Raw genomic sequence first — 18,656 nt, 5'->3', positions numbered from 1 at the left:
GTAGCTATTATTAGAACTCCAGGATCTAGTTGATACACCTATCTCCCTGAAAACGTATAGATAAATAGAAATTTAGAAATAAAGGTTACAAGAGACCTCTGCAACTCTTTGAGTAACTACAATATTCATTTATGCTAAGTCATCTTACCATTCAGAAATTAATTACGCAACATATTCAGCCTTAATGGATTGTGTTAGTTACAGAGGGATTCTGCGTGAGTGGGAAAAGAAGAGAACTTTCATGGGGTCTTCAGGGCTCTGAGGGGTGTAGATTCCCTAAAAGGGGTTACATGTCAGCCTCATAAGTAGCAGATACATTGGCAGAGATTAATTGATTAGATGAGTTAGGAGCTTTGTGACATGAAGGGAAAGTCAGAGAAGTATGACAACTATTTATCACCCTTTTAACAACTTTTAGCACCATTGCTAAAGATAAGGCTCTCAACTTTAGCAACTTAAAGGCAGTAATTACTTGTCACAGGGCAGGGATCTGGGTGAGGCAAGTGAGGCAAGATATTGCACATGTAGTGTAGAAACTTGTCTTTATTTGGATTTTTGAGTTTTGTTTATCATGGGTTTTTTGAATTAAATTTTAATACTTCGAAAGATATTTATTGACGTTCCCACTGTGGTGCAATGGGATTGGCAGTGTCTCTACAGTGCTAGGATGCAGGTTCAATCCCCGGCCTGACACAGCAGGTTAAAGATCTGGCATTGCCACAGCTGTGTGTAGCTCGCAACCGTGGTTTGGATCCGATCCCTGGCCTGGGAACTCCATATGCCTCAGGGCAACCAAAAAAGAAAAAAGGTGTGTGTGTGTGTACACACACATTTATGTAAATGTATATATGAGTTCCCCTGTGGCAGCAGCTTGGGTGGCTGCTGTGGTGCAGGTTCAATCCCTGGTCCAGGAACTTCCACATGCTACGAGCATGGCCAAAAAATATATATTTATTAAGATATTATTTATCTTGATGACTAAGTTTTTAGTGCTCCTTAAATTTTCCACCCTAGTCCCAGCCCTTATTCTTCTGTAAATTTTAGATTATTGAAATATAGGGATGTTTCATTCAGTGATTCACCAGAGGAATTTACAAGGCTCAATAGCATATTTATAACTAAGATCTATTACAGAAAAAATACAGAGTTAAAGGATCAGGGGGAAAAGATATGCATTGTTGGAGCCTAGAAAGGTTTAGCAGAAACTTCTAATGTTCTTCCTCATCCAAGGATACTTAGGAGAGTGTTCCCCCTAGCAATGAACTTGAAGGCCATGTGTAGAGTGTCTCTGCCTAGGGATTTGAGTCTCTGAGTATTTTTATGTGGGGACTGGTCACAGACATATCTGGTTAAAACAACCATTGCTACACAGCCAGCCATGACAATGGAAACTAAGAACCCCAACAATAAAACCAAGTGCATGCCATCATTATTGATATTCGTACAAAGCAATTTGATAAGCCAACATGACATAGTCCACTACTCCAGCTTTATAGAACCCAAGGAACACTTGAAGGACCACATTCCTAGCCACAGAAGGAGGAAGCAACAAGACCTACTGCCTCTTTTCTCACATGGATTCATGTGGAAAATCAGATTGTCACCTTTGTTAAAAGCAGCGGTAATGCTAAATCATGGCAGTAGAAGAACATGTCTTGGACCCATATCAAAAGACTTCCTACCAATCCCTGGAACCTAGACCTTGAGGTGACCCACCTATAGGAGAATCTGGGGCTGCAGAGGAGAAACTTACTTACCCAGGTGGAGAAAATACTGCTGCTTTTCACAGCTATTGAGCCCCCAAAGTGAGGACAGAGGGTGATAACTCTCCAGAGCTATCTGTAGAAGGCAGATGTTAGACTCTCTTCAGATATGCTTTCCCTAAAGGAAAACAGACCTGTCCACTGAGCAAACACTCCCAAAGAGGGAGAGGAGGAGAGGCATGAACTCACGTCTTTGTCTAGGCTCAATTGATAAGCTCACCTTTGAACTTGAGAAGTAAGTGAAGGGATAGAGGAAACAGGTATGTTTTCCCAATAGTGAACAGTTGAGCAGATTGTTAAATGGAAACATGAGAACAAGAGTATAGGCCATTGAAAGGAATGGCTCCAATCCTATTTTTATCCCTGAGAACAAAATTCCATCCCACATTGGCAGTAACAGGCAGGATGACATCTACCCTGGCCAGGATTTAAAATCCCTTGTCCTATTCTCAGTGAGATGAGTTCCCACAACACTAGACTCATGCCTCTTTTTCCCTTTATCAGAAATCCACATTGTTTTGAGTGACTATCTTGTAGCAGCTTCAGTTGATGGCATAGACCAGGGGTGGCCAACTATGACCCCAGGGCCAAGTCGGACCCTCCACCAGATTTTGTAAATAAAATTTTACCTGGAGACAGCAATGCCCATTTGTTTAAACATTGTCTATAGCTACCTTTGCACCACAATAGCTGATTTGATAGGTTTTTTGTACAAGGAAGTTTATTGCCACATTATCATTATCAAAAATGAACTATACTTTTATATTATATAATTGTTATATTTTTATAGAAAAAATTTAAATTTATATAAAATTTGCATATAGTACAGAAAGTTGATTTGAGCCATTTTGATAGAGACCATATGCCTGGCAAGGCCTAAAATAGTTATCAGGTCCCTTACCAAAAAAGTTTGCCAACTCCTAGCATAGAAAGATGAAAAACACTTTAGACATTATTTTTGCCACCAGTGCACTAAGAAACAAATGCACAGGCAGTTTCTAAATCTGCTACAGTAAAATGAAAGTGAATTAGTATGTTACTGAAATCTCACTATTGGAACAAATTGAGAAAAAGGCCAGTATATATCAGGGAAAAATTAGTGAATAGATTGTTTTATATGCTCTTTTCTTGATTTTATGTGCCTTTAAATCCAAACTGTTTGAAATAGACTATTTTGAAGAGGCTGTGTCTTCTTAGTTGGCTTTTGCTCAACTCTCAAAGCCTTAATTGACCAGCTGGCATTTTCAGGGCCTGCTCAGGGTGTTGTGAAAGTCAAAGAGGAAGTGTAAAAACACCTGCAGTTTGAGGCAGGTGGTTCTGGGGAAAGAATGGGTGTAGGTGGAGTCAGAGAAAGAAGCCAAGATAGGATCAAATGGTAATTAACACTGTTCACCTCTCAATAGAAGGTTCTTTTAAAGGTTCCCTTGTTGGCCATATCCTTTTCATGTTATTAATCAGGTTCAATGTCTTAATAAACCCTTCCTAAAGTGAAAGAACATCATACTATTTCAATATTTCTATAGCCATCCCCCCCCAAAGTATCTTGTGTAGGTTGATTGGTTGGGCTTTTTTGTGTTGTTATTTGCTGCTATGGCTTTGAGAACTTTGTTTCTGCTGCTGCTGTTGTTGTTGTTAACTCACTACAGACGTCTGAAAATTGTTGAGCTTTCATACAGCTGGTCCAAACATAACTTCAGTGTTCACTCAACCAAACTGCATATCAACTGGCCAAAGCATTTTAGAATTATCCTGTGAGTACATCACCAGCCAGTCTCCTTAATTTATGTTTTCAGAAGTCACTGTCCCTCTGGCCCCTTTGCATTTTCCCAGTGATAGGACTAGACTCTTTGTAGGTGATTGAATGTTTTTGATTTTACCCAAGTGGTGGATAAATAGGGGGATCCACTTTATTATTCTGTTTTTGTGTATGTTTGAAAATGTCCATGATAAAAGTTTGGAGATTTTTTCCCTGACTGTTGGACTTGGGTGGTTCTGTTATGCCTGTACAACCATCCTGTATCCATCCCACTGGCCTTTGCAAATTGGAGCTTATCATTTTCATTAGCAGTCATTAGCGTAGCAACTATAGATGAAAAGTGCAGGCATTGACAAGAATGAGGTAAACCCACTTCCTCATGCTTCAGAGTGGAGTGTGCCTTTGAGGGGTACAGCTAAATATTCAGGTTAAAATTAGAAAACATTTGCAGCAGAAATTATATGCTAGTGGCCTTGCATATATATATCCCTTCAAAAGAAAGCTACTTATGAAATAACCTCTTATCAGTAAGCTACTCCTCATTCACTAACTACATTCATTAAAATCTTGTACGCAAAGCCTCACATTAGACAGGGAGACAAAAATATAACATTTGCCTTCAGCAAACTGGATAAAGAAAGAATAAAAGAGGTAGCACCTAATCTTTGATACTTACAACACAGTCTTGGACCTCAATCACCAGAAGTCAGCTTAGCTCAACTCATTTCAGCCTAACACCATTAATAGAGCCCCTACTCTGAGTAGGTTGTGGGCAAGATAGTTTTAGTATCTAAAACTAAAACTACAGAGGGAAAAATAGAGTCCCCACCCTTAGTCTAGTAGGGAAGACAGATAATAAGATCAACTCTTTAACAGTGAACTGCACTGGGTACAATGAGAAGACCAAGAAAGACTTTGGGGACGTCTTCATGAGTTGTATCTTAGAGAATAGTTAGGATTAGCAAGCAATTAAATATAGGAAAAAGCAGAGGGTTATAAAATGTCACAGGCATGGGTCAGGAGTTACTTGATAATCACACACCAGTAGTATAAGATTATACAATTATCACCAGACGGGGTGCTTGTCTTGTTTTGTTTACTATATGTCCTGCTCATGGTAGGCACTCATTTAGTATTTATTAAATGAATAAATAGGTCCGACTCTCAAGTGTTGCGAGAGTTCATAGTTTACTGTAGAGAGCAACAGTAGAGGTAGAAAGGACAAAATCAAGGACTCCCTGTAAGAAGCATGGATTTTATGATGATGGAGAAACCCTGAAGAATTTTACAAAGAAGGGGATAGCATGACAGGATTTCTGTTTTTGAGCTTCCAAGGGGGAGAAGAGACCTAATGGGTATGAGACTGGAGAAAGAGAAACAGTGTAAGCTGTTGCTAGAATCCAGGTGGAAGCAGATGGGGTAAAATCTACCGAATTCAGAAACAAATTTAATGTCACCTAAAGCCTCCCGAATGGCCAGCATGAAAAAGACTGGCCATGTCAAGTGCTGTCAGGCATGTGGAACAAACAAAACATTCATCCCCTGCTGGTGGAGTGAACACTGATGTAACGTCGTGTATCTCTTCCTGAAGCTGAATTCAGTAATCCCCCTTTCAGATAAACAATAGAACCCAACCAAAATGTGTGCTCAGATGCCCCCCCAAAGAGGCCCCCACAAGATTGTGGAAAAGAAGGTTCCCAGCAGCACTGGTGGTCATAGCCAAAATGGATAAACTGTGTTATAGTCATGCAATGAGTATGAACAAGCACACTGAAAAATGGCCATGACGCAGATAAATCTCGTAAGCATCACTTTGAATGAAAGAAGCCAAACACAAAAGAATACATACTACGTACAGCAGAATTCCATTCATAAAAGTTCAAAAACAGTCTAAGGTGATTCGAGATGAAAAACCCAGAATAGTGTTTGGCTTTGGGCACAGGGTAATGACTGGGAGTGAGATGCCATAGCTCTATCTACATCTCGATGGGGACGTGATTACATAGGTGGGCTCTTTTTTGTAATAACTCCCCAAAGTGTGCGGAATTTATGTAATGTTCTGAATGTATATGAATAGTTTAAGTGGCCTCAGTTTCCCAGCTCAGGTAACAGGGTGGGTGATGGGTGCCCTGGACTAGGATCAATGTATCTAGAAGGAAGAGAAGTCAAATTCCATGGCAGCCAAGGCTCTTAGGGCACTTGTGGCTTCTGGCTGCCCTTGGTGGGCACAGGCATGCCATAACCCCATGGTCATGAAAATCACCTCTCCCTGGAAATCTCCATTCATGTCCTCGAGGCACCATCCAGCTGCCACTGACCCTTGGGGAAGAGACTTTTGCAGATCCTTTCTGGCACCTTCCTCCCCTGATAGCCAAGGCCCAAGAGAACTATTTATAGAGGAGATGGCTACAAACCAGACAACCCAGATAAATCATGAAATTCTGCACCCACACTTAGGTAAACCTATTCTCAAGAATCAAAAGAGCAATTTGCTGTTATGGAAGTGGATCCCTGAGCACACCGGTAAGTGATATGGGATCAAGACAGAGTCACGAGAGTGGGGTTTACTTTCAAGGAATAGAATGAACCATGATGCCCACGGGTACCATACTGCTACCCAGGGAAGGAGAACCATTAGATGGGGGCACAGTTACTTCTCTGGTGCACACTGAGCACTAAGTTAGTTGTAAAGTAGAAACCCCTGCCCACAAAGTCCTAACACTATTTTTGGGCTGCTGAAACCTCCCTCATTGGAAACTCAAGTCTTCCCTCAATCTCAGCCTCAGTTTACCCACACTCTTCCTTCTCTTCAAATGCTTTATTTGGTTGGTACCAAACTATCATAAACTTCCATGTTTTATCAAATGTAAGATGCTTATTGACAGATGCACCATTATTTTATCTCCCACTGAAAAAAAATGTTTCAAATATACTATCCACTGTGGAATTGCATCTTGATTCAGAGATGTGATTTTGAAAAGAAAACGTGCTTCAGGGAGTTCCCATTGCAGCGCAGCAGAAACAAATCCGACTAGTATCCATGAGGCTGCAGGTTCAATCCCTGGCCTCACTCTGTGGGTTAAGGATCCAGCGTTGCCATGAGCTGTGGCATAGGTCACAGACATGGCATGGATCCAGTGTCGATGCATCTGTGGCGTAGGCTGGCAGCTATAGCTCCAAATTGACCCCTGACCTAGGAACTTGCGTATGCCACTGGTGCAGCCCTAAACAGCAGAGAGAGAGAGAGAGAGAGAGAGGGGAAGGAAGGAAGGAAGGAAGGAAGGAAGGAAGGAAGGAAGGAAGGAAGGAAGAGAGAGAGAGAGAGAGAGAGAAAGAAAAGAAAGAAAGAAAGAAAGAGAAAGAAAGAAAGAAAAAGAGAAAGAAAAGAAAAGAGAAAAAAAGCACTTCTGAGAATCAATTGATTAAGATACTATTACTTGGGCTAAAGTCAAGGCATGGGAAATCACAAGCCATTCAAATTCAGGGGATCATGTATATGAATTAACAAGCCCTCAAGATCAGTATATAATGCTCTGAGAAGTTTCAATGACCGGGTTTCCTCATTTCCAACAACACAATATGTTTTAGATCTTAGTGCGGAAGAATATTATGAAGAATTATATAAATCTGGCAAAACATGAGCAAAACAGTTTTGGAAAGATGACAAATAATTACAATGTAAGAAATTTAATATGTTTAATGTGTATTTATATTTAAAGTATCTTGCAGATGATGGAAATGAGAGGATAAATTGACAAACAGGAACAAAATTCCTCAAAGCTTCTTCATCTTTGCCATATTTGAACCAATAAATATTTCACCTTTGTGTATTTGTGAACAGATTTTTGAATTTTGTGGAGCTGATGTTAAAAAACTGGAAGAAAAGATTCAAGAACTCATGTAAGCTGATCTCCACGGCAAAATACACTTGCAACGTTTTCAAAGACCACAGTGAATGCGTTTGTATTTTTATTTCCAGTAAACATTGTAGGGTTCTATTGATCTCTCTCCTAATGCTTTACAGGTTGAATTCAATATGCAATCTCACTGCAAAAATTGCTGAAAATTCTTGCACTATCAGAGACGATGCCCATTTCCATTCTCTACCTTGGTCTTCCCACTTAGTCTGAGTACATTTATTAGGTAATGACCTTCACAGCAGAGGCTCTGCACAGCTGAGTTATACCAGATCAATGAGAAGGTTTTCTAGAAATTGTGAAAGACAGAATCCATCACAGCCATTAAGAAACAAATAAATGTCTTATTGGCCTGGTGCCCTCCAAATACATATAGGCCTCTTCTCAACTGAGCCATTGTTTGTGACACACAATTCTTTTCTCGTATATCACCTTATAATAGAACAGTGTCATTGGATAAAAGCATGCATGTACAGCTATGCTCACATATATAAATACTTATTATGTGCTAGGCCATGTACCAAGCCCTTTGTATTCAGCACCTCATTTAACCTTTGCAACCCTCCTAAAAGTAGCCATGTTCTAGTAAATGTTAAACTGGCTCGCTGGGAGGAAAAAGTTCCAGTTTGTAGTGATTGCCAATTTCCGTGGTGTAAATACTTGGTAAATTTCAAGCTGCTGACATGACATCACTGAACATGGAGTTGGGACAAAATGTACATAATAATGGGCTCCTGAGAACTGCTTAAGATTTAGTTCCAACACACTACTACCTAACAGTGAAGTACTACTTTTATCCCTATTTTCTTTCAGAAAATAAAATAGACACAGTCTAGTTAAATGAGTTGCCCAAGTTCACCCAACGCTTTGAAATTTCCTTCCTCTTTTCTAAGGGACGTATAGAATTTCTTCTACCTTCAGGTGCACTGTCCCAGCATGTGGTGAGATGTCTCGTTTTCATGTATCTCAGTAGCAAAATATAATGTAATTTCATTTGCCTGCAAATGTCCTCCTTTCCTGGGTCCAGCACTCCTTTCACTAGGGTGCTGCATTCCAAGAAAATAGGGACTCCATCAATGACTAGCCCCTTCATTTAGTCCCAAGTTACATCTTCCTGCTATGTGTTCAGACCTTTCTGCATCCATAGTAACTTTTCATTCCAATGCTGACAGTGTTTTCTTTTAAAAGATCTTTTAAACTGCAGTTAAACTCAACCTGTAGGGCATCACCAACGCTCCTAAATTGATCCAAGTGACCATACGTGAACAGCCCTGGATGAATCTGTGCACACACAGGCACTGACAACCTTGTCAAACCTGCCACCTGGTCCACCACGATAGTGAGATGCCACTCATGGTGAGATGCATCTGGATTTCAAAGATGTTAATATGTGGAAAGAAATATCCACCTAGAGTATGTAGGCTCCTTGATCTCCCAATTAAATGTTAGCTCAATAGCAAAAGATTAAAAAAGAGCAATCTGACACCAAAAAAAAGGCTGTTGTGTGTGTTCTGAATGATAAATGTATCTCTGTCCGTTGGAATGCAAGTATCAGTTAATCACTGTTTGCTTCATAAGGAAAGGACAAACCAAAGGAGGACTCTGGCAGGGAGCGTGGGTACCAGTGCTTTTGACATCTGTTTAGCCTTAAGTCGCTCTTATCCTGACCCATAGGATGTTTAGGCTGAAACACTCCCATAGGGTGAGAGTGTGTTCTCTTACTCATCTCTAAAGCTCTGGTACCCGGCCCAGTGCATAGACCAGAGGAGACTCATGAAACCAAGTGAAACCAACCACATCAGGAAAAGGACATGTGTGGGAAAAATGGTGACATGCAAATAAAATCTGGAGTTTAGCCCACAGTACTTACCAGGGTTGGTGTCTTAGTTTTGACATATACCATGGTCATTTATTAACATCAGGAATCAGGTGAGAAGTATACGGGAACTCTCTTTAGTATCTCCGCAACTTTTTGTGAATCCAAAATTACTCCAAAATTAAAAGTTTGTTAAAAAGAAAAAAAAAAAAAAAAAAGCCTCCCTGACAGGGCTACGGAGGAAGAGAAGCATTAGTGTTGTGAACACGTGACATCCTGTTTGACCTAGATTTGACCTAGGCCAGAAGTTAGGGCATGCTTCCTGATGAAATGACTGTTGACCTGAGGTTTTAAAGATGAGGAAACATTTTATGAAAATTACAGGTCACACAGTTAAACAGACTGGGACTTGGAAATGACAAGAGCAGTTTGCTTCCAAGAAAGTTTTTTTTTTTCCTTTGGTTATGAAAGTCTTCATTATTGCTAGTGATGTCTTAGGCAGATAGAGTATGGGGTCCCCTAAGAAAAAGAACTTTCTGACATTAGAGAAGTCATTTTAGGCCTAAATGATTCTGTCATCTAAGCCTGGTTATAATGCTTGCCCTTGAACAGATCTCAGTAATTAATGATCCTAAGGGAACAAAGGAAGGAAAGGCAGTCAAGAAGCAATAGTTCAGAGATAAAACACAGTTCTAATTCCTCAAGGAATATGTATATCAAGGAATGTACATAACAATTCGATACATGTCTTTGAGTTCTACTAGAACTAAGGCTCCCAACCCAGATAGAGGACAGCCACTACAAGCTGAGACCACATAAGGAATAATGATATTGATTTTTCTGACCCTCCTGACTTCAGTCAACTAAAGCCTGGACTCTGTCAACCTTTGCCCCAATTTCCCATTGAATTCTCTTCTGCTCAAGACCCATCATGAATAGGCAAGTGCCCTTAGCTTAAAACTTTCCCAATTTTGAGGTTCTGGGAGACACTGCTTTGAGAACAATCTCCGGCGTTCTCTTTACTTGCAAGTAAGAAATGCTTCCTTCCTCTGCCCTTCGGCTTGGTTGTGTCTTGGCAGAGAACCCAGTTTTTCAGGTAACAATGCTGCCACTTTCTAACCCAGACCCCTGCCTCAGTGGGGCAGATGGAAGCCTTTATAGAGTAGGGGGACTGTGCCTTGTTTTGATGGAATCTGAGTGTTTGCCTGCCTGCACAAAATCAGGTCTGGTGTTTCTCTTTCCCATTAGGCTGCCCTCACCATCTAAGAAAGGATGGAAGGTTTTATGGCCCCTAATCTTTAAATCTTTGGGCCCAGATGTACCAGGACAGAGGAAAAAGAGTTCCTTTATCCACCAAAGCAAGAGCCCATTGGGCCCTGAACCTGTCACTCTGCCGCATTTCCCAGGCATCCCGTTCTGTGGAGCCCTGGTGATATCTGAGTAAGGCTTAGACAGAGGCTGGGCCAGACAAGATTCCCAGGCCAGAGCTGGTTGCTCTAGAGGAATAGTCAAAGAATGTGGCCAGGGTGCTATGGGCTAGACTGAGAGCCTTGGGCCTAGACCAGGACTGGCACTAGTATAGGGGAGTGAATATGTCCATAACCAGCCTGGGTCCCTGGACTCTTTAATCAGCAGAAATCTATTAGAGGCCAGATGAGAAATTCAGGCAAGGCTTTGTTGGGACTTGTGCTACAGCACTAGAAAGTGAAAACAAGAAACAAGTGCCCTTGCTCACTCTCTGAGTTGGGGGCTTAAATGGGTTGAGAGTAGGGGTGAATTGGTGGGTTGAGAGTAGGGGTGAATTGGTGGGTTGGGCAAGAGGCGTAGCTTAGGTGGTCTGCCCACCCCCTTGGTGGTGCTGTATACATGGCCACACCCATTACTCTGCTTTTGCTCTTGGCACCTCAGAAATGGCAGTTGGTTTGTGGCCTTTTGTGTATTATGGTTCATAAATTCCCCAATTGCACATGCATGCAGTTATTTTTAATCCCTTATAGTTTTTTGTATTCTGTTGCTCCAGGAGACTTTTGTCCAGGTGCAAGCACTCCAGTAAAAGGTCCCAAATCCCAAGTCCCAGCCTATCTCATCCCCATCACCTTGGCTAAGGCCTCCACCCATTCCCCAGGGCACAGGCCACTGTAAAGAAGATGGCTAGCAAATCACTATATGGCTGGTGGCAATGAAAATATGGCGTTCTGCACATGAACTTGGAATGTGTACACATTAGACCAATGAAAATCAGGGACCACCTATAAACACTCAACTCACATAAGTCACTGACCTCTGGAAAGAACATCCTCAAAAATGTCTTTGGAGAAGAGGAGCAGGGTGGAGAGTGAATACCATGCCCAGATGTGCCATGGATGGAATCACCCACTCAGCCTCCAGGGTTTTACATTCTGTAGCGTCTCTCTACATGTTGGAGCAAGAAGGTATTTCATTTTCTTCATTGTTATTTCAGGCCTACCTTCCATGTCAACAGTAAAAGGATACATGTCAGAGTCCCAGAGAATTCCCTGGAAACCGAAGTCGTCTTCATCTTGCTTTGAGCAATCAAGATCTCAACATGATTTCTCTTGCCTACGAGTAGAAGGAGGGTCTGCACTTCGATGGTGGCCTTTCTATTTTGAAAGGAATAGAAAATGAGATCACTTCCTTTTTGGCCATGTTGTCTAATGCTGAATTGTGCATTTTCACCAAGGCAGTATTTATTTATCAAGCACTAACAGTGTTTGCTAACTGAGATAGAACCCATAAAATGCACTATAGTGGGTCAACACTTTCTTTTTTTTTTTTTTTTTTCTTTTTTTTTGCTATTTCTTGGGCCGCTCCCGCGGCATATGGAGGTTCCCAGGCTAGGGGTCGAATCGGAGCTGTAGCCGCCAGCCTACGCCAGAGCCACAGCAACGCGGGATCCGAGCCGCGTCTGCAACCTACACCACAGCTCACGGCAACGCCGGATCGTTAACCCACTGAGCAAGCGCAGGGACCGAACCGGCAACCTCATGGTTCCTAGTCGGATTCGTTAACGACTGCGCCACAATGGGAACTCCAGCACTTTCTTAAAACATAAAATATTGGAGTGCATTTACTGCAGTAATGATAAGTATTATTTCATGAAACACAGGCATATGTATGTTTATACTAGGGTCACAATGTAAAATATATTTCTCACCATGGGTTCTGGCAAGTCATGACTGAAAGCATTGCCATAAGGGTTTTATTTCTGTTAGGGATGATCTCATAGAGGGATTCTCAAAGGGAGGTTCTGGGACCAAGAGCATAACCTGGGAACTTGTTGGAAATGCATATTCTCAGATACCCCCCACCTGCAGTCACCCCAAATCAGAAGTGATGTGGGTTGGGGAAAGTCATGGGAGGAATCCAGATTATTCGGATACACACTTACATTTGAGCACCACTGATAAAGTCCATCAAAAAACTGATTAAAAACATTGGTGAGGCATTAGAACCAAAGAAGAATGGCAAAAACAATTTGGAACTCTTTTTAGCAATAATGAGGCTGGTGAATTTCATATACTATCTCATTTAATCCTTGGTATCAATGGAAGATTAATTCCAGCACCTACTTTGGATACAAAAATCTGTGGATGCTCAAATATATGGTATAGAATCTGTGTATAACCTAGAATCTGTGTATAACATCCTCCTGGATACTCTAAATCATCTCTGATTACTTGTAATACCTAAAACAATATGAGTATCATGTAAATAGGTGTAAGTACAATGTAAATGCAATGTAAATAGTTGCCTCCATGTGGCAAATTCAAGTTTTGTTTTTTGGGACTTTCTGGAATTTTTTTTTAATATTTTCAATCTGCAACTGGTTCCATCTGTGGATGCAGAAGCCAGGAATATGAAGTGCCAGCTATACTGGATTTCTATAAAGCCATTGTTCCCCAAGGTGAGCTTATTCATTCTCCTAAAAACAATGGGGCTTTTCTCCAGAAAACTCCTCCATCAGTGCTGAAAAGCCTGGGTGGGAACTTGCCACCAGGTAGGACTGCAACCTCAGCCAGAATTCCTGAGCCCTGAATTTTCCAAGCTTTAACCATTTTCCTGCCACTTTTATTATCATATACTTCATCTATTGTATATATTCTTGAATAGAATATATCATATACTATTCACTTGTTATATATGAATATTTTTCTTTTAAAACAAATTTTTATCAACACACCTTCATAAAAAATGTTATTGAAGCATAGTTTATTTACAGTGTGTTAGTTTTGAGTGTACAGCAAAGAGATTCAGTTGCATATATATATATACACATTTTAGTCTCTTCCATTATAGGTAATTATAAGATCAAGTATAGTTCCCTGTACTATACAGTAAGTCTTGTTGGTTATCTATTTTATAACATAATAGTGTGTGTGTGTGTGTGTGTATTTTTTTTTTTTTTTTTTTTTAGGGCCACATCTGCGGCATGTGGAGGTTCCTAGGCTAGGGGTCAAATTGGAGCTGTAACCGCCAGCCTCCACCACAGCCACAGCAAAGCGGGATCCAAGCTGCATCTACAACCTACACCACAGCTCATGGCAACCCCAGATCCTGAACCCACTCAGCGAGGTCAGGGATTGAACTCATAACCTCATGGTTACTAGTCGGGTTTGTTATCCACTGAGCCACGATGGGAATTCCAATAGTGTATATGTTTTAATCCCAAACTCCTAATTTATCCCTCCCCCCCTTTCCCGTTTGGTAACCATAAGTTTGTTTTCTATGTCTGTGAGTCTCTTTCTGTTTTGTAAATGAGTTCATTTGTATCATTTTTTTAGATTACACGTATCAACGGTATCATATGGTATTTGTCCTTCTCTGTCCGACTTACTCACTTAGCATGATAATCTCTAGGTTCATCCATGTTACTGCAAATGGCATGATTTCATTTTTTATGGCTGAGTAGTTTTCCATAGTATATATGTACCACATCTACTCTATCTATTCCTCTGTTGATGTCAACATACCTTAAATAGAAGACTAGTACTGTTCTCAGAAGTAAAAGAAGACTTGGTAAGCAAATATATTGAAACAAAATCATTCAGTGACGAAACGTGGGATGTGGCTTGTCAAAGACTCAAAGCCTGAATGCCTCCCCTCCCCTCCCCTCTCCTCTTCTCTTTTCTCTCTCTCTTCCAACAGGATGAATAACTATTAGAGAGGTGTTAAAGATAGAATAGCATCAAATTAAGGCTTTCTTCTTGGAATTCCCTGGTGGCCTAGTGGTTAGGGATCCAGTGTTGCCATGGCTGTGGATCCAGTCTCTGCTATGGTGCAGGTTTGATCCCTGGCCTAGGAACTTCTGCATGCCTTAAGCACAGAAAGAAAAAGACTATATTCTTGGATAATCAGTATTGAAAGAAAATAAAAAAGGAATCAAAAGGGAATATATGGAAACTCTCTGTACCTTCTGCTCAATGTCAAACCTAAAACTCTCAAAAATAAAGCCTATGCATTTTTGTAAGTATACCTCTAAAAATAAAATGAAGAATTTTAATTTGACAAAAAAGAATTAACATTCTCCCTGCACGATTCTCCATGCAAGACTATTTAATGCTGCATTCCCCAAACTACCCCCAAATCATCAGAAATTACTACTTGAAATTACCTCTCATGGTCATATTGGTTCCTGGCTGACATTTTGTAAAAATATAGCTGAAGTCTGATTGTGTGAAAAAAATATTAGAGATGGGATGGTTTCCTATTGATGGCAGAATGAAGTTGTGAATCATTCCTCTTTCTGCCAAAGCTCTTCATGATCTGGCCCTCATGGTCACATTTGCCCTCCTCCCACTGCCCATGGACCCAGGCTTATCTCAAACTCTATACTCTTTCCCACATCTCCAGTTTCCTCCCTACATCTCTGCCTGTCAAATCTTAAGATCACCCAGAAAACCCACCCTTCCTTCAAATTGGCCCACACAATCATGTGAAGCTTCCCTTGGCTGTCCCAGACATGGGGGAGCATTTCTTCTTTCATGTATCTATGAAGCCACGTGTGCACAGCCATTAGAACCAACGTCTTTTGAGGGGTGTAGTGGATTGTGATATCTGCAGTGTACCTAGGGTACCAGATAAAATGCACAGTACCTAGTAAAAATTCAAATTTCAGGTAAACAAAGAATACTTTTTTAGTGTAAGTATGTCCCATGCAATTTTTTTTTGGTTGCGCCCATGGTATGCAAAAGTTCCCGAGACAGAGAACAAACCCAAGCCACAGCAGTGACAATGCTGAATCCTTAACTGGTAGGCCACCAGGGAACTTCTGTCCCATGCAATACTTAACTGGGTGTCCCGCATTTTTTATCTGCTAAATCTGGTAAACCTGCATCTGTCTCCACTAAGACTTAGCTTCCTAAGACAAAGGTTGTGTGTCTTTCCATCCTTGTGCATCCATTACCAAGGACATTATCAAGCACTTATAGAAGGTTGATAACTATTGGATGGAGTAATGGCAGCTTGACTTCTGCCAAGACTCATACAGAAAACTCTAAGATTTCAGCTAAGACCAGGAAGACATTTCTATTGCTACCTAGACATGCAGGGTTGCAAGGGGGAAAGATAACATACTTATCACATTCATAATCTACAAACTAGGAGCAAAGCTGTCTACATTATCCTCTAGCTTGTCTTTAACACATATAATAACAAGTCACAGGCTGCATGGCTTCTATAGACTTTACAAGTCTACAATCAGCTTCCACACAAATCACATTATGAGGGTGAGAACTTGGTCTACTGAGTTCAAAGCCAGGCATGATAAATAGCAGCCACAGCCGAGAGCAAATCTGCTCCAAGTTGGAGCCAGTTCTGTCCCTATTAATCAGGTAGGCAATAAATCACCATGTTTTGCTTCCAAGCCTTCCTGGGAGGGTAGTTTGCAGTGATGGAAGAAATCACAGGTTCTAAAGTCAGATAAACCTGGATTTGCAGTTATGACTCGGCCACAGCCAAGCAGAGACTTCTCTAGGGCTGAGTTTTGTCATCTATAAACCAGGCCATACCTCTAAAAGGTATTTGTGAGTATTAAATGGAGCAATATACATGAACTATTTTGTACGGGACCTGTCTCCAGCAAGTGTTCCAGTGATGATGAGAATAAGAATGATTATGTCTTTATTTCTACTGTTCCAACTAGAATATAATTTCTATGAACAAACAAACTGATTTATTTAAGTTCTTTTGTATCCTCCAACAGTCTCTAGTACCATATACAATAAAGATTTTTCATCCTAAGGACATCCAAAGAGACTGGAGTTTTTCAAATATTCAGTGTTTCAGTGCTTTTCAGAAAGTGACAGTATTTAACCACAGTAGAATAGAGTAGGGCCAAAAATTAACCTTCATAGGTTACTCATGGATTGCACACTCTCTTTCATAAATTCTTTATAGACTAATTTGGGACAGATAAGAAATACTAGAGAAATAGAGAGTCAGGCTCTGCCTTTTTAGAATAGTAAAGAACAGTTTTAAACAACCTAAGTGTTGATCAACAGATGGATGAAAAAAGAAAGTGTGGCAGGCGTATGCACACACACACACACACACACAATGAAATACTACTCAGCTGTAGGAAAAAAAGGCACGAAATAATGCTATTTTCAGCAACATTGATGGACCTAGAGAGTATCATACTAAGTGAAGTAAGTCAAACAAAGAAAAATGTCATATGATATCACTTATATGTGGAATCTAAAATATAACACAAATGAAATATCTATGAAACAGAAACAGATTCACCAACATAGAGAACAGATTTCCAGTTGCTAAACGGAGGGGGAGGGGTGGACTGGGAGTTTGGGGTTAGCAGATGCTAACTAGTACATAGGATGGATAAACAAGGCTATACTATACAGCACAGGGAACTATTCACTATCCTGAGATAAACTATAATGGAAAAGAATAGAAAAAAGATAGTGTATATATGTATAACTGAATTCACTTTGCTGTACAGCAGAAATTAACACAACATGGTAAATCGACTATACCTCAATTTTAAAAAAGAACAGGAGTTCCCGTCGTGGCTCAGCAGAAACGAATCTGATTAGCATCCATGAGGATGCAGGTTCAATCCCCAGCCTTGCTCAGTGGTGTAGTTCGTAGACATGGCTCAAGTCTGGTGTTGTTGCGGCTCTGGTATAGGCCACCAGCTACAGCTCTGATTTGACCCCTGGCCTGGGAACCTCCATATGCCTAAAAAAGACAAAAACAAACAAAGGAACAAACAAAAAACCAATTTTGGGAGTTCCAATTGTGGCTCAGTGGTCACAAACCCGACTAGGATCCACGAGGACATGGGCTCGATCCCTGGCCTCGCTCAGTAGGTTAAGGATCTGGCATTGCTATAAGCTGTGGTGTAGTTTGCAGATGAGGCTTGGATCTGGCATGGCTGTGGGTGTGGCATAGGCCAGCAGCTGCCGCTCTGATTCAGCCCCTAGCCTGGGAACTTCCACATGCCAAAGGAGCTGCCCTAAAAACACACATTCCAAATAAGAACAGTTTTGACATAAAAATTCCTCTTCCCACATTTTCTGCCAAGATGTTCCATTGGATGTGCGCCCTACTCATAGGCCCCCACCATTGGGAACACATCACCATGAGATAGTGTTTGGCCTTCTCACACCCCCATGATGTAGTGTTTGGACTACTCAAGAACAAGTTCAGAATGATTGATAATCTAGTTTGTGCAAATAAATACTCACTATTTAGAAAGTCAGTGTTTGTCTGTTTGGTCGGTTTTTTTTGTCTTTTTAGGGCCCTACCTGAGACATATGGAAGTTCCCAGCCTACGGGTCAAATCGGAGCTGCAGCTGCTGGCCTACATCACAGCCACAGCTACGCCAGATCCGAGCCACATCTGCAACCTACATACATCACAGCTCACGTAAGGCCGGATCCTTAACCTACTGAGCAAGACCAGGGATGGAACCTGCGTCCTCATGGATACTAGTCAGGTTGGTTACCACTAAGCCATGAACAGGAACTCTAGGCCTTCTCCAATATTAATCCTTATTAGTTCCTAGTTTCATTGAACTACAGCTATCATTAAATACGTTTTTCCATATTAAGTCAAGATACCTTGACTTAAACATAGCAAAGTCCTCATTGGCACCTGCATTTTATAACCACGTGACACGCACACACACACACACACCAGCAAATCATCTTGAAACTCTGCGGCTTTGAACAATTTACCTACCATAGGATTTTTTTCACCTGTATGATGAGAAAGTTGAACTTGTGTGGTCTCTAAGTCTCCTTTCAGCTGCATATCCTTAGGATCTTGTGCTGTTTTCTCCAGAGTCCCACCCATGCTAAGTCTTAAGTTTATGAAAGAATGCATTAGTCAATTTTTGTCTGTTTTTTTGTTTGTTTGTTTG

General features: G+C 40.9%; 1 protein-coding gene across 7 annotated transcripts in view; it reads left to right on the top strand.

The window, feature by feature from the left end:
• Positions 1–7,521, top strand: part of TXNDC8 (thioredoxin domain containing 8) — a 53,509-nt gene extending 45,988 nt beyond the window's left edge. For 3 of the 7 annotated variants that reach the window (XM_084978165.1, XM_084978053.1, XM_084978099.1), the window contains 2 exons: positions 5,977–6,042; positions 7,361–7,468. In XM_084978165.1, coding sequence (XP_084834291.1) covers positions 5,977–6,042; positions 7,361–7,368 — 74 coding nt within the window. In that variant the 3' untranslated portion in view covers positions 7,369–7,468. Of the gene's footprint in view, positions 1–5,976; positions 6,043–7,238 lie in introns of all 7 variants that reach the window. The other 4 variants (NM_001416050.1, NM_001195372.2, NM_001416049.1 and 1 more) reach the window with 4 other exon arrangements.
• The last annotated feature ends 11,135 nt before the right edge of the window (positions 7,522–18,656 follow it).

The sequence above is a fragment of the Sus scrofa genome, chromosome 1 (genome assembly GCF_054392235.1).
Source record: "Sus scrofa isolate SSC_HxYL_T2T_F1_AM1 chromosome 1, Sscrofa_HxYL_maternal_Yorkshire_Landrace_v2.0, whole genome shotgun sequence".
NCBI lineage: Eukaryota > Metazoa > Chordata > Mammalia > Artiodactyla > Suidae > Sus > Sus scrofa.
Note: the sequence above shows the minus strand (reverse complement) of the source record. Positions and strands in the feature narration are given on the sequence as shown.